The following is a 17,249-nucleotide window of genomic DNA, read 5'->3' on the forward strand; positions in this document are numbered from 1 at the left end:
GGGAGAGACAGAAGCCAGCAGGCAGGCGGGGAAGGACTGGGCTCGCCGCCGCCGCCTCCTCCTCATAGGAGCAGGCAGGCAGGGGGGGCAGGCGGGCGGGGGGGAGACCGGCCTCCTCGCCGCCGCTGAGCCCGGCAAGGGGGGGGAGGACCAGCCTCTCTGCCGCCGTCTCCGCCTCGGAGCCAGGCGGGCGGGGGGAGAACCGGCCTCGCCGCCGCTGCCGCCTCCTCGGGACATCAACCGGGGGGGTAGGAGACGGAGCTCTTCTCCCCCCCGCGAGTATCTCGGGTCCCCGTCTTGTACTGTTCTATTTCCTAAGTTTTATAATCTTTAATTACTATCATTTAAAACAATATCTATTTCTTCTTGGAGGTTGTCACCTCACTTTGGGGCTTCGGAAAGCTCCAAAGGGGGTCTTTCCCTGAGACCCCACCCTGTGGGAGGTAGTGGGGGAGTTCCTCCCGAATGCCTTGCTTGCCCTGCTCCGATCATATACATTTTAATCTTACTGAGATTTTACTCATGATAAAGTAGTCCCAAAGTCAGGACTTGCCATTGCTCTATCATGGGTATTTTCTCATCTTTCCACATAGCTGCCAATGTAATTCTGGCTATAGTTAGCAATATTGATATTAATTTCATTTTACTTTTATCCTGTAAAGGTTGCTTCCAGAAATAAAGTAGAAACAGTTCTGGTACTAAAGGTAAGTCATAATTTGTTATTTGTTAAATTTGTTGAACAATATCTTTCCAGTACAATTCTATTAATTCACAGATCTACCAATAGTGGATAAAGTCTGCCTGGTGACCACAATTCTTGTAACAATTTGGATTATAATTTTTGTTTATTTTATGTAACTGATTTGTCATAAAATACCATATTGTTTGCATTTTAAATAACTGAAATTTTATATTAAAAACAGATGAGTGAGAGCTGGGAGAATTCCAAATCTGCCCCCAGTCATCCTCTTCTAAATTATTTTGACAGTCTATTATCCATCGAGACTGATAATTTGTAATCAGTTTACGCTCTGTCTGAACCATAATCTGACGTATCTCTGAAACAGCCGGAAGAAGGGAACTCCAAAGACCAGCACCAGAAAAGGACGCCGCCGACTACCGCCCGCAAGAACAGGACAACAACCGAAGATACGCCACAAAAAGGGTGCCTGGTAGGGTAGTCACCACGCCTATATATCTGTGGCCCTAGGTTAGATTCTGTAAATGTGATTAGCACTCTCTGTAAGCCGCCCAGAGACCCTTAGCGGTTAGGGCGGGATAACAAATCGAATAAATAAATAAATAAATAAATATTGGAACTCGCCCGTTATGCTGCAGTTGCCTTGGAGGCCGGTGGAATAAGGAGATCAGGAAGGCCCCGCTGCCAACCCCCCCTTCCCTCCCTTAGCATCACAGGCCACCCGGCATGAGAGCTGCGGCTGCTGCCATCTTCCCCAAGCCCGGCCACCTCCTCCTCCTCTTGGTGTCCTGGCTCTTTAATCCAGCAAGACGTGCAATAACAGGCCTTGACAGTGGAAATATAATGTAAGAGATTAATGACTTCAGCACTAGAGGAGCTTTGGGAAGTCCCTACAGCATCCAGCTACGAGGGTCATCACCAGCCATGTGTCTCTTGATTATTTCTTATCCCCAGTGCTCCCTCACCCAACCCCTTTACAGTGCCCAGTCCTGTCTCTGCTTCCCCAGAGTGAAGCCTGCAGCCTTGGGTGGGCCCTTCCCCCCTCAAGTCCAACCTGAGTCCTAGGAAGCCTCTTCTGGAGCGCTGACACTCCCATCAGCTTGGCTTCCCTGTCGGCTGTTCTGAGTGATCCAAATACAAAAGAAAAAGCAAGTTCGTTTTGACTGGCTTCATCTGATGGTTTGATATCAACGAACTTGTATTCCAGAAAACTTCGCCAACCTGCGTTTTTTTGGACCTCCCTTCCTTCTTCTTTGTAGCATTGTAATTTATACATGGTTTGATATCAGCTCTATAAAGCTTTTTTTCCATGTTTTTTGAGCATTGATTCTGTATAGCGCTTGCACACAGCTTGCTCTTTCTTTTGTATTTGAATCTTTGGAGCTGTGATTCTCTTATCGTAGGCTGTTTGAGTGAGACACACCCCTCCTGGCTGCTTCACCATCTGTCCTCTGATGCTGCAGAGAGGCCCTTCCCCAGCATCGCTGTTGTTATCTGCCATCTCGGTCCCTCTCTGGCCTCTGCTGGTGTCTCTTCCTCCAAGGTTGTTTCTCTCCCCTCTCCTCTTTCTCTTTCATCCTGATGTAAATCATCCTGATGTAAAGCTTGAAGGACGGACCTGTGGGGGTAGTGATGAAAACTGGATCTTGTACCCACACTCCACAATTGAGAGGACCCAAGAATCTTGAGTGGTCCTTTCCCAATGTGGGGCAAAATTTTGCAGTCTCCCTCCAATCCTGGCATCATGCAGCTGGCTTTTTCCCTTGACTGTTGTAGTCCTTCTTGGACCCAGAGAACTGCTTCCTCTGAAATCTCAACTGGGAGGAGGAGAAGCGGCCACCTCTATTCTCCCTGTAATCTTTGCATCTGAATGGAGGCTTGTAAGGGCGAAAGGACTGGAAGGCTTAAAGTCCTTCTTTTTTGTTATCTTCTCTTTGGTCTCCACTAACATCTTCTCCAAAGGACCCACACTAAATAGAAGCCGTCCCGAGAACCTTTCCGAGAACTGGCTTGATTTTGACAGTGAGTCCACTTTCCACTGCTTGAGCGATACATTCCTTCTCACCACCACATTAGGTGCCTGAGATCTCGTGGAATATTGTGATCGGTGGCTGATGGCCTGAGCACAGAGCCTCCAGGGAACGTCGGATCGTGATACCGCACTTCATTTTGCCGGAATATTGTGATCGGCGGCTGATGGCCTGAGCACAGAGCCTCCAGGGAACGTCGGATCGTGATACCACACTTCATTTTGCTCCGGAGCAAAAAGCCTCACTTCCCCGCTCGTGTGACCAGGGCCAGTGTTTGCTATTAAAATAATTATCTTTCAAAATAAGCACTTATCATATAATAAAAAACCTTATAATCTCCAGAGTACTACAGAAGCATCTGTGCAGGTCGCTACCCCAGAAGTCTTGATGGCTACCCATCTTGATCACACCTTGATCACACCAGGCATATAAAACAAGTTGTTAAACAGAAGGGTATTTTGGAAAAGTTTTTTTTTAATATGCTTTCCAGGCTTTGAGTTAGATTAAATGCTACTTGAACACTTATTTGTCCCCCCCACACAAACACACATAGCATCTTCTGGAAAGGGAATTTTCTCTTTTTGAAGCCTCAGGAAGAGAGTGATTCAGCTATATTTGAGCAAACAAGAAAGAAGTGTACACAAACAAGCAGTAATTCTACAAGGGCAACTATCTGCAGTCCACAGATATAGTACTGTATTAAGGAGAACTGGGCTAACTTCTGTAAGGTTCTGCTGATGGAAATTATCTTTCAATCACAAGCCTGAAGCATGAAGTTTAGACAGAAAATAAACCTACAAAATAAACACATACAAAGCTGCCTTATACTGAACCAGACCACTGGTATCAAGATCAGTGCTGTCTACTCAGACCGGTGGCAGCTCTCCGGGTTCTCAGGCAGAGATATTTCACAACACCTACTGCCTGATCCTTCTAACTGGAGACAGCGGGGATTGAACCTGGAACCTTCTGCATGCCAAGCAGAGGCTCTTCCACTGAGCCAATAATGACCACCATTTTAACACAATTGACAGTGCCCAAAACAGTAAATAATATTAAATAACCATTTAATCAATCAAATCAAAAGGATAAATAATAATTTAATCAATCAAATCAAAAGAATACTTTTGAAACATATGCAGTTACTGTAAACCAGCAAAACTTACCTTAAGATTTGCATTTTGCTTGTCTTTATTTTTTCTTAGCAATTCTGATTGTACAGCCACATATTTTTCAATTTCTTCTAATGCCTGTTGAACTTTATTTTCTTTCTTCTCATTCTCCTTTTTCCTTTTTTCTAGTTCTGAATACAGGGATTTAATTCTTTTCTGTTCATAATATTAACAAAATAATATATTCAAAATCAGTTATCAAAATCAGTCTCTAACAGAAAATCAAATAAGGTCATCCAAGAATATATATATACTTTACTTCAGTGGCAGCTTAATTTTTATACATTAAAGCAAAATAAATTCCCAGTTCTATGTGTTTTTTCTTTAATTTTGTTTTAATACTGTAATTACAAAACAGATGTATTTTCTAACCCATGTTTCCTAAGGTCAGATCAGAGCCTCTCCTCTTTCCTTCTCTCCCACCTACCTTTTTTGTTTCTCCTACAGCACTCTGCCTCCCTCCCTTACTACCTTTTTCTGTTCCCTTCCCTGAACTTCAGTTTTCTTTATCCCTTCCCCCCCTTCAGCTATACCTTCCCTTCCACCCATCTTTTTAGTCTGTCTCTTGCCTCCTTTGCATTAACACCAGCAAAGGTTCGGAATCCTCAGAATTGTTGACTGGAGTGGCCACCAAGATCTCCAACCCTCACAATGTGATCTCACAAGCTCTCAGTGGTATTCTTTTGTTAACCCTTTTGTTGTTGTTGTTCAGTCACACAGTCGAGTTGAGTCCGACTCTTCGTGACCCCATGAACCACATCATGCCAGGCCCTCCTGTCTTCTGTTGTGCTCTGGAGTTTGCTTAATTTAATGTTCATTGCATTGAGAACACTATCCAACCATCTCCTCTTTTGCCGTCCCGTTCTTCTTTTACCTTCAGTCTTTCCCAGCATCAAAGTCTTCTCCAGTGAATGCCCCTTTCTCATCTGGTGGTCAAAGTATTTGAGCTTCAGGTTCACTATCTGGCTTTCTAGGGAACAGTTAGGGTTGATTTCTTTTAGGATTGACTGATTTGATCTCCTTGCAGTCCAAGGGACTCTCAAGAGTCTTCTCCAGCACCATAATTTGAAAGCATCTATTCTTCGGCACTCAGCCTTCCTTATGGTCCAACTCTCGCAGCCATACATTACTACTGGAAATACCATTGCTTTGACCATACAGACTGTTGTTGGTGGGGTGATGTCTCTACTTTTTATTATGCTGTCTAGGTTTGCCATAGCTTTCCTCCCAAAGAGCAGGCGTCTTTTAATTTCATGGCTGCAGTGATCTTGGATCCCAGGAATGTGAATTCTGTCACTGCTTCCATGACTTCCCCTTCTATTTGCCAAGGAGTGACGGGGCCGGATGCCATGATCTTAGTTTTTTTGATGTTGAGTTTCAAGTCAACTTTTGCGCTCTCCTCTTTCACCCTCAGCAAGAGCCTCTTTAATCCTCTTCACTTCCTGCCATTAGAGTGTTAACCCTACCATGTATTTTTGTACAGTTTATGCATTTTATTTTTTTTTGCAAACCTGGGGCATCCTCCAGGCTTGTATAATAATAGTCCCTATCAGTATATAACCCCACGGATTTTTAAATCCACAATCTGAAGCCATTGTTTAGAATTAGATATAATAAGATGGCCCCATGAGAAATGTGGGGGGGGGAGCTCTCATCCTCCACCAGGCTGCCTACTCGCCACCTCCAGCAAACCCATGCACAAGCCAGCCTGCTTTCAAAGAAGTGTTTATTAAACTTTACATACATATCCATATGCAAGTATTAGGGGTATCACACACTTAATTTCAAAGCTAGAATAATGACAATAAAAAAGAATGTCCAAAATTTCCTATATTTTATGGCCATTTAGGATATAATCATTTATCTTATGTAGACACAACACTTGTTTACAGAAAGATGTCCATAGGGCAGGGGCAGTATTTGTGATTCTGGGGTCCTGGGCAGAATTCAAGGATGGTGTGGATGGGTAACCATGCCCCATGCTGTGCAGCAGATTGTCCTCAGGGCAAACCAGAGCCCCTCCATCACCTGAGACTGAGGCAAAGATTAGTGGTAGAGCAGTCACCCTCCTAAGGAAGGAGATAGAGTCAGCCAACCAGCCTGCCCAGCCAATTGCATATGACTTGGCTGGGTCAGCTGCTCTCCTCCCAGTGCAGTGCTTGATCAAGCCATGGGGCCTGCTTGGGTAGTTGGCTCAGACAGTCCCACCCTACAGCTGATCGCTGGCTGGGTCAAACTGAGTAAAGTCCCCATGGCAGCAAGGGCTTTAGAGAAAGGGTAGGAACAGCTGGCTGCAGGGGGGTCAGTGGGGGCTAAGACCACTGCTGCTACATTGTCCATGTTGCATAAGCACAGATATGAGCTATATATGGAAGAACATTAAAGGGCATTACAGGAAACTGTAATTACAGTAATCTCCCATATCCAGAAGCAATCCTCCCTTCTTTGATAGGGAGCATGAAGTTTTCTAAATAAATGAAAATTGTAACCTTTTTCTTCTAATGCACTTTTTTCATTCAAGAAATGACATCACTGGTTATAGCAAACAAACTGTGTGAATGCAATCTCAAAACAATTTTTGTCCATGTGAATAGAAAAAGTTTAAATACATCAGAAATTATGTTTTAATTTATTCAATTTATACCCTGCTCTCCCCACTGAAGAAGGCTCAGGGTGGCTTACATAAAAGTCAGACATATAAAATAACCATTATAAAACAGTCATAAAATCCAAACAATCATAAAGTGCTAGTAACAACAAACTTCTGATAATAGTATTACATAGAGATGGCGGAGCTATCATGTTAGAATATTCAAATGGGATCCAGTCTGTGTTGATGAGCGGCTCATCTCGATCTATTTATGCATCGAACACAGGCTGCTGATGGTAGTCCAGGGGCATAGGGCCTTATCGCAGTTCAGTTGTTAAAATTAAAATCTGAATTAAAATTTGTTGTTCTCACCTGAGTGAGTTGCCAAGCACTTATTTCATCTCGAATTTGTTTTTTCACATTATCTTCTAAGTTCTATAAGTGAAAAAGAAATAAAACAATGATATAATATATATGAACAAATTAAAATACAACTATAATAGTACCACAAGTATAATAATTAATTTATAACTCAGTATATATCTATCATCTAATCTGTTGGTCAAAATTATGACTATGCAGTAGTAGATATGTTCTTGATAAAGTACACCTTTTTAAAAACATTGTTAGATTATGTTGTGATGGATACATGCTAATCTTTAGTTTTGACTGTTCTCATCTTCCTGTGAAGAGCACAATGACTTTTAAGTTTTATATTTTAATCCTTGAGGTCACCAAGAAGACTGTGAATTATCTGGTTAAGAGTCAAGGCTAGAAGTGTCTGGTTGTTATGGAATGCTACTGAAAAACTGAGATAAGCTTCCTAAAAGTGATGCTTTGAACAAAGGAGAGAAGGAATGGACAAGAAGAGGAAGAAGAAATGCTAAAATGCTGTATCAAGAGAGGCTAAAAGCTGTATATACATGCTCACATTTTTACGAATAAATAATTTCAACATGCAAATATCTTGGACCCAAACTTTATATGTCAGAACAACAGTTCTTCAAGGAACATTTCTCCATCTACCAGTGAGCTTGAAGCCAGAACAACCAAGTTGATTGTGTCTCTTTTTAAATGGGTTCCTACTTCTGGCAACTGTTGCTCCTTATAAGAGCAATACATGACAGTTATTCCAATATCAATATTTATGTGTATATATCTATTATATATCTAATTCTGAACTGGGCCATAGAATGTGGATAATAAAAATCCACAAAATGGAGCCAGGAACAGGTGGTGGTGGGGAGTTCTTTAGAAAATAGAGGTTTTTAGGTTTGCAAAAAATAATACTGTGGAATATTAAAAAAATTACATTGAGGGACAAAAATCCCTCAAATAATGGAAACAACGTCAGTAGCTTTAAGAACTGAATGTCCACTGAGCTCTCATAAAACTATGTTTTGAGGTCTTAGTGGCCATTTTGTGGGTTGCCAGGCAATCACAGAAGTATTACTGAGCCTTCCAAGCCTTTGTTTTGGTAAATCAAAGCTGGGAGAAGCAGGGGTGGACTAAGAGGCCAAAACAGCCCAGGCAAGTCCCTCACCCTTTTTCTTGTCCTATCCCCTGATGGAGGGAGAACTTGCTGGGGCTAGGGGAGACTCTGCACTTGTCTTTCCCGCCATTGTATCTCCAAACCCACATCAGAACACAAATTTCACTCTGCATTGCATGCCGCTCCTGGTCTCCTTGTGCTTCAGTCCACCTTTGAGCTTCCGCATCATTTTATTGCCATCTAGTGGTGATTCTGTGCTCATCATGGTGTCTCCCCGGGTTGTTTGGGTGTGGGTTTGTGCCAGACCATTTGTTCCTCCCCACCACCGATTCTCTGTGAACAATATGCAGACTATTTGACACGGATTCCTTTGATGTTCCCTCCTTCGTCCCTCCTGTTTTTTCTCACCACTCATGAATTTGCTTAGACATCCAACAGGTGGCAGTCCTCTGTCCTTTTGTTGACTCATATCATTTTTAAACAATAACTGTTGATTAGATGCAGAATGCAATCATATATCCTGAGCCAAAATGGAACCGCTTCCACAGCAGAGAGAGAGTAGATTATAAACCAGATGCAGAATCACCCTAGGACTGTCTGAGGGAAGTTTCAGGGAGAGGTTCCTGATCAATGCATACACTGAGCTGCATGAAAGCAAACTAAGCAGAAAGGTAAGAGTCTTTCCTTTGGACATGTGCAGTTCGAAGCTGCTTTCTAAAAAAGAGATGTTCATGTTAGGTTTAGCAGTTTCTGAATCTTAGCTCTGCTCAGACACAAAGCCCATCAATGTGCTGTACAGAGACTACAAAGAAATAAATTGCAGTGTTAAGAAAGTGTCTTTATTTTTTATATATAAGAGGGGGGAAAGCCATAGAGACTGGAAAATAAAGACTCTGATTTGAAAACTTGTGCTATGACATGATATCTCTCTCTATGATCTTGCAGAAAATTTAAGGCAATCTCTCATTCAAGAAAATAATAAAATCTGCTCCCGTCTCCATATCAAGTGATTGGAAATAACATTTTTTAAAAAGTTTCTTCATTCTGTGAATATAGAAAAAAATATCTCTGGCTTATGCTCAAGTCTTGGGCTGTTAGCTCTTGGATCCTCAATGTGAGCCAACAAAACTTCACAAGAAGTCACATGGAAACAGACAAAAAACATCCTATGTGGAAGGTGAAAGCAAACCAGATTTTTATTCACAAGCTGGATCAACTCAGCAGAGAGGAGCAGAACTGCAAGTAATACATTTTAGAAATAGCTTATAATTATCCTAAGAAGTTGTTCCAGAAATCTGTGTTGTAAATTCATACATTTTACTTCATAAAAACAGCCTGAATAGCCCAGCTTAGCCTGAGCTTGTCAGAGCTTGGGAGCTAAGCAGAGCCAGTATTTGAAGACCACCAAGGAAGACTGGGGTTTCTATGCAGAGGAAGGCAATGGCAAACTACCTCTTCTTGTCTTTTGACTGGAGCAACCTGTGGAAGAGGTCACCATGAGTCAGATACAACTGAATGGCACCTCTTCCTTCTTCTGCTTCATGAAACTTAACAAAAAACAGAAACTTGCATCTTTTATGATAAAACATTTTTCAGTTACATGAAGATATATGCAAATATCAATTAAATGAAAACTTTGGCCCTAGAATAATTGCAGTAACAGGTAGTTAGTCACACAGTAACAGGAGAGTATGCACATTCTTATTTGCAACAAAATTCACAAGATATTCATAGATTATATTTAAACCTGCATATCTGCATAGATTGGGCCATCTGTGTCACGCTGAACTGGACCACATGGGCTCTGATGGTTGTTAAACAGATTAGGAAACTGTGTGATAGTTGGAAACAGCTTAGAATAGGGCTTCCAAAGAACATGAAAAAATGACCTGGCTCGGCCTGTTCTCGTGCTGCAGAAATCAATAGGTAAAGCTTTTCAAAATATGAAAATAAATATACTTACCTGCTAAAATCTGGACATCAATAGGCTGTTAGAAACTCATCTATGATGGCTGGTTGAAACGTTAGCAAATCTGGCTCACAGTTACTTTTTCAGTGCATACCAGTATCTGTGAACCATCTAGGCCTAAGTAGCTTTAATTTTCAAATACATCAGAATCATGTTAAATGGGTTTATAGATGCACACATCACCGCATTATACCAGCAACATTTTACTCTGTCCAGTCTTTCAACTCTTAAAATATAATTAAAATATCATAATAATGGAATGACATATAACAACCTTAAACCGCATTTTCCCTTTATTGATGTTTTGCTCCAATTCCTCCAATTTCATTTTGGCTTCACTGTAAGTCAATTCAGAAGCATAAAGTTCTTTAACAATTTTTTTTAAATGCTCTTCCAGTCTATGAATATTTTTCAGCAAAATCCGAATTTCGGCCTGAAGGTCTATTTTCTTTCTTGAGCTGTTAAAATAGATTTTAAAAAATCTTACAACGCTGGTACATTTATCAAGAGTTCTTTGGTATTACTACAAACAAACAGAACAGAACATAAACTTTTAATTTTGCTTGACTTTCTATATTAAAGGACTGTGTGCTGACAGCATATTGCATAGGCAGTACATAGTATATTGCATTATTATATCAGTGCTCTGCATTTGCAACTGCACAATTTGAATCAGAGATTTTCTACTAGTGCAACACTAAAGAACAGAATGAACACATTTCAGCTGCTTATATTGTTCCACATACCACTAGAAATGATTGCAATTTTTAACTTTAAATGAATTTTTGAAAAAATACATTCCACCACCTCAGCTGTGGCTGGCTCCTCTTTCAGCTCGATTAAACCAAGCTGCAAGAGGACCCAGCCACAGCCAAGGCAGCACAGAGCTTTCAGTTCCCGCTGCCCTGGCTCACACTCTTTTGCAGCTTGGTTTAAACCGAGCTGCATAAGGAGCCAGCCCAGCATTGGCTGAGGTGGTGGGAGCTAAGAGACAGAGAGAGAGACCTCCCCACTGCACTCAGATCCTGGGGCCAGCTTCTTCCGTAGCATGGTTTAAACCATGCTGCAGGAGAAACCAAGCCAGCCCCATGGGTGGGTTGGGTTTTTTTTGGGTTTTTTTAACGGCCCTTTTCTTTTTGGGTCTATTGGACCTGGGAAAAAAATTGGGATTTCCAAGAAATACCGTACTGGTATCAGGATCCGGGATTTTTTGGAAATACTGAATTTTGGGGGGGTCCAATAGACCCAAAAAGGGAAATGTCAGGGGTTTTTTTGCGTACCCCTATTGTGCATACAGAAGTTATTGTGGTGGTGGAAAGACCTGTCAAGTCACAGCTTCTGCATAGCTGCCCTGGACTTCCCTGGTGGTCTCGCATCCAAGCACTAGCCAGGGCTGAACCCGTTTAGTTTCTGAGATCTGACAAGATCAGTCTAGCCAAGTTAGGGCAAAAGTTACTATACTTCATCACAAATCATATCAAATAGCGTTCGAGGTGTTCATCTTTATTTTTTCAGCTATCCTCCGTGTAAGTAAATGTTCAAGTGAAAAAGTTCTGTGATCACAATTGGGCATCCACACATTCTGAACTGAATCATGTACATCAAATACTATCTGTGGGGACTGTTACTTCCTGACGAGCAGCACATCATTTATTTATGTTTCGTATCTCCACATAATACTGTAAAACATAGAAGCTAGTGTTCTGCATGTCAAAATTACAGTATGGCTTTACATTTATTATAGTGCTAATGTTATCTTTACTTGATGTAAGTTTTGAGTCACTGTTTAGGAACTTATGTTTTCTATCAAGTTCCCTTTTGGGTTTCCAATAATTCTGAAATTTTACTCTCCCTTGTTTTACTGTTCACACTCTAAATAGAAAACTTATCTACAAAGCAGTTGCTTCTCATACAAAGTTCAGCCCTTTCTGTATGCACAGCTTACTGCAGTTTACTGCAGAGAATCTGAGCAGTCAAGCCTTAAAGCTTGATTTCGAATTTCTGTGCCTGCCATCGGCATATTGTTCTTTTCCTCTGCTGTATTATTTTTTCTCTGGTGGATTCATTCTGCAGCTACTAAGAAAAAACACAGTTTTTCTTAATTGTGGACTTCAGTTGTGATGTCTTGGGGGTCGCCTCCAAAGTTATTTTAATTTATGCAGTTGCCCAATCACAGCTGCACAGTAGCGTCAAGTCAGTGACATCCATTTAAATCCTTGTGATTCAGTTCCTTGAATTAAAGGGAAGCTAAAGGCTGCCAGAGTTTCATAAACTGCAGGGGTATTATTTCCTGCCAATAAGAGACATTTTACCATACTATCTTCTTCTGTGGTCCAACAGGGGCAATGCAAAGGAAGAAGTTGTACTTTTCTTTCCTCACTTTCCTCCCATGTAAAGGGAATGGGTGGGGAGTTTCAGCACAAAGCAGCACCATCATTCAGGGAGGGGAATCAGTCTGTCCTTACCACCCGGCCACACTTTCAGTTCACCAAAAGGGATACTCTAAGGTGGATTTGGTGTGTGTCTCCCCCCCCCCTCCCCACCGCCGCCATGTTCTCCAGGGAACCTGGGAATTGTATTTTTCTCAATTATTTTGTTAAGCACGGACTTAACACTGGGAATGGTATTTTTCTCACTCCTTGCATGCTTTGGAGGAACAAGGACAGGGTTAAGCAATCAGCCTTGGTTTCATGTGCAGCAGCAGCCTTGTTAGCACCATAGGCAGTGCATCAGTCTCATAATCTGAAGATGGTGAATTTGAGCCTCATACAGGGCAGCAGAATCTTTCCCTCTCTCCATAAAAACAATTAAGACTGCCCTGTCCTCTGTGGTGTTTGAAGAGATTGAACTTTATGTAAAAGAATCTGCATTTTTCAGGCTTTTGCAAAGCTTGGTACATTGCAGCACACTTGACCATAACATAAATTCTTCCCCCCTTTATTTTGTTTCCATGTAGCACTGAAATCCTTGTTTGGTTTTTGCACTGTGGACCCTGCAGTTTGCCTCCTCTCCAATCCTCCTTTAAACCTGCAGGGAACTAAACCTCTGCAGCTCCATTATTTATTTTTTATCCAGGGATGAGCTTAATGATAGGAGTTTATCAGTAAACGAGGATCCTGGTGAAAAATGTTACTGAACTGTGAAGTGTGTGTGCTTGGCTGGGGTTATGCTGGACAATCCAGCATAGAGCTGATCCTGCGGAGAGAACTACTATTGTTAAACTCATCCCACGTTAAAAAACCCAAATTTTTACAAGTAAGCACTAATGAATGGGCGAAATATGGCAGAAGGTGCAGAGTGAGAGGAAAGACCTCGATATGAGCAGGGGAGGGGCCTCCAAGTGGTGGGGAAAGGAAAATGGAAGAAATCCAAGGGAATCTGTCTGCTTTTGAATTTTACCTATGGCTCTAAAGCGAGGTGAGGGGAAAGACTGCATCAAAAGCATTCTGAGATACCCTGTGGAAACTGTGAGTGGAAAGTGAACTGAGCACTGGAGTGGAGGAAGTGCAGAAGAAAAAGAAAGCCCAACGGACATGCACAGTAGCAGCGGGGGGAAATGCAGAACAACAACCCTCCTGACAGTGATGCATGGTGAAAATAAAGGAAAACACCAGTGCATGTGCAGGATTCAGTATACATTGACATTTAGCACACTGCTGTGAGTGAACGTCATTCTCAGGTATGTGCTAGAAATTAATCTGTGTTGAGTACTGTGCATGCCAGAAGACTACCAATGATTATCACTACTAGTGAGCTGAAGTATATGCAAGCAGTAGCTTCTATACTATTGGCATTATGGAGAACTAAACTATTTTTCGGTAAGGAAGAAAAGGAAAAGTTACAGTTGATCAGAATTCCCACTGACTCTAAGGGGGATACTTCCAGTTTAAACCCAAGTACTGTGGCAAAACCAATCCATGACTAAATAAGCACTTGAAGGAATAGAGATGGGGGGGAAGCAAACAGTTAAGTTTGAGAGTGGTCCAGAATGTGTCCTCCACTTTGGGATTCAGGTTAGCAAAGGTGAGTAAAAAAATCCTCTTATGCTACTGATGTTTAGTTGATAGAAATTTCGAGTCATTGTTTAGGAATGTACATTTTCTGACATGTTCTCCTTTAGGTAATTGTTTTTTGGGAGCAATTTGAAACTGGTCTGTTTAGACTTCCGGTTTTGGCAACTCGCTGATGGGGATGCTCCATCGCACTCCAATGAGAGCGACCCATTACCACAGCGGATGGGAAGGGTCCTGAATTATTCCAGGGGCCCCAGAGTCCTTGGAGGGAGCTTGTAGCCTGGGGCACGAGGGGTGCCTCTTCCAAGGCGATGGCCAAGGAATTGAGGCTCCTCTCTGCCCCAACAGGTCCCACCACCATGGAACCAGCAATGGAGAAAGAGGTGCATGCCAGACCGAGCGAGCAAGTGATCTAGCATATGGAGGCTTTCTCTACCTCTGGAAGCAAAGTGCAGAATGAAGCGTGAGTTCGCATCTCCTTAAAACTAGCCAAGCACCCAAATGGACAACCACCCCCAAACCCCAAGCTGAGCTAGCAGTGAGGGAGGAGTTAACCCCCACCCTGAGAAAAGTTACTGTGAGAACAAATGCGAGGGGCAGAATAACGTTTTTTGATTGAAAAGTGAAAATCCAGCTGAGTAGTGTGCGAAATAGCAGAAAGTGTCTGAACTAAAAGACTTTCAGAGACTTAAAAACTTTTCTTTTTGTGTAAACAATGTTGCAACGGGCTGATAAAATGGTGGATAGGAGGAGACCTTCTCCAAGAACTGCCACCTCAGTGATATCAACTCTCAGACCGGAAGTAACTACTGACTTCCACAATATGTTAGCTACAGCATTGCACCCTCTGCTGGACCAGATGATTAATGAGCCAGTTTGGTGTAGTGGTCAAGTGTGCGGACTCTAATCTGGGAGAACCGGGTTTGATTCCCCACTCCTCCACTTGCACCTGCTGATGTGACCTTGGGTCAGTCACAAGCTCTGGCACAGCTGTTCCTGAAAGAGCAGTTTGTGTCAGAGTTCTCTCAGCCCCACCCACCTCACAGGGTGTCTGTTGTAGGGAGGGGAAGGGAAAGGAGTGTGTAAGCCGCTCTGAGACTCCAAGTGAAGGGCGAGGTATAAATCCAATCTCTTCTTCTTCTTCTTCTTCTTCAATAACAATTATTTTTGTTGTAAGCCCCCGGAGGGGATTTTTTATTTTTTTATAATACTACACAAACTACAGAAAAGAAGGGGGGGGGAACTACACTAGGGAGAAAGGAAAGTAACCCACACTATACTAAAAACCCAAGAGTAGGAGATCATTACCCTGTTAAACTACAGTAATAAAAAAGCTGTTAGTAGACAATATACTTTGTGAGATCCTGTCTTTCTAAGCTTATATGTTAGTTTATTACTTGTTATGAGAAGATCCCCAGAGCATCTCGTTAAGGAACAGATGATAAAATGGGCGGTTAACATGAATAAAGAAATATCTATGTCATCTTGGGAATTTTTATGGAAAAATGCAATGAAAATATCAACATGTAAGATGATGTATAGATGGTATATGACACCGAAAAAGATTGCAAATATGAATAGTAATATGTCAAACAAATGTTGGAAATATAAAAAAATGGAAGGCTCGTTTTATCATATGTGGTGGACATGTGACAAAGCAAAAATGTTTTGGACTGAGATACATGCAGAAATGGAATAAATTGTGAAATATAAGTTTAAAAAAGAACCGGAAATACTACTTTTGGGACTTAAAATGGAAGGAGTTAATATGACAAAAAGAACATTGATGTGGTATATGATTACAACGGCCAGAATGACATATGCTCAATGTTGGAAACAAGATAAGGTACCCAAAGTTGGGGAATGGATAAAGAAATTACTTTTAATGGTCGAAATGGACAAAATCACGAGAAAACTTAAAAATCTGGAAGCAGAAGAATTTTTCGAAGACTGGAAAGAAAAAAAATTTTCAATATAAAATTGTTTTCTCCCCAGCTCTGAAAATCGCTTATACGCTGTTTAATCACTTAGATGCTCATGGATATCTCCCACAACAGGCTTATACGCTTATAAAGTCCTTCCAAAGTATCCATTTGCAGTCGCCTCTCTCCCGCCCCTTCCGCTTATGTAAATGCATCAGACAGGCATCCCTCTCTCAGCACAATTCCGATCGCTCAAGAGATTTCAGGGGGGGGATTCTCGCTTCAACGTATCCGTTTACAATTGTCTCTTTCTCTCTCTCTCTCCCTCCCACCTCCGCTTATGTAAATGCGTCAGAGAGGCGTCCCTCTCTCAGCACGGTTCTAGTCGCTCAAAAGGTTTCGGAGGGGGGGATTTACACTTCTATTTACAGTTCGCTCATTTTAACTCACAGTTCATTGTTGGTCTTTATCCTGACCATGCTCATAATCGCTCCTTTGCCAGATCTCCTGCACTTGACTGGGTCGGCACAGTTTGTGCCTCGTTAAGAGGACGCAGACAGCGGGGGGGGACTGTCAGGGCGGAGGGCAGCCTCGATTGCCCTGCAGATAGCAGGAAAAGAGGCTCACCCTCAAAGGCGCTATGGCTTGGGGAGTCTCCCTGACCCCCCGTGGAGGTGCAGATCCAGCGGCACCCCTCCCCTCCGCAGCTGTGTGGTGCACCTTCCAGGAGCAACGGGAAAGGTGTCCGCCATTGTTGTGCCATAGACCCTGCCTCTCTTCTTCAATAACAATTTTGATGCTCTCCAAAAGCAACTGAAAAAAACTACTACAAGAACAGAAGAAACAGCCAAAGCATTGAAAAAAGTTGATGATAAGACAAAAGTGACAAATCAGAGACTGGAGGTGGTGGAAAAAGAGCAGACCTCTGATAAAGAATAGCTGTTATGGTTACAAATGGAAAAATCATCATATGTCCTGAGATTTCAGGGTATCCCAGAGCAAAAAGGGGAGAACTTGATTTTAAGCAAAACTTTAGCTCCAGTGGCAGACCTTACAGTAGAATTTCTACAAAGCGATATGGATGTGGTCTATTGATCATATCCAGACCTTACTAAGAAAAATAAACTGCCTGGTGAAGTATTTGTTAAATTCTCCAAGAGATCAAGAAGGGACATAATCTTGAAAGCAACAAATGGGATAACCCTAAAAGTCAAAGGTGAAGAAATGAGAATTTTAAAAGACATTCCATTTGAGATAAGAAAGAAGAGGAGACAGTATAAAAACCTAACATCCTTTTTACAGAAAAAATCCACTCTCTACAGATGGATAACTCCAGAAGGACTTATCTTCAACTATAAAGA

The 17,249-nt window shown here is 42.0% G+C and overlaps 1 protein-coding gene across 1 annotated transcript in view; it reads right to left on the minus strand.

Annotated features, from left to right (window-relative positions):
- CCDC178 (coiled-coil domain containing 178) overlaps positions 1 to 17,249 on the minus strand; it is a 351,905-nt gene that overhangs the window by 298,484 nt on the left and 36,172 nt on the right. The window contains exons 11-13 of the mRNA XM_015426392.1: positions 10,228 to 10,411; positions 6,865 to 6,927; positions 3,913 to 4,058 (exon numbers count right to left, since the gene is read on the minus strand). Of these exons, the coding sequence (XP_015281878.1) occupies positions 3,913 to 4,058; positions 6,865 to 6,927; positions 10,228 to 10,411 (393 nt within the window). The remainder of the gene's footprint in view (positions 1 to 3,912; positions 4,059 to 6,864; positions 6,928 to 10,227; positions 10,412 to 17,249) is intronic.

The sequence above is a fragment of the Gekko japonicus genome, unplaced genomic scaffold, assembly GCF_001447785.1.
Source record: "Gekko japonicus isolate JY-2015 unplaced genomic scaffold, Gekko_japonicus_V1.1 scaffold802, whole genome shotgun sequence".
In the NCBI taxonomy this organism is placed as follows: Eukaryota; Metazoa; Chordata; class Lepidosauria; order Squamata; family Gekkonidae; genus Gekko; species Gekko japonicus.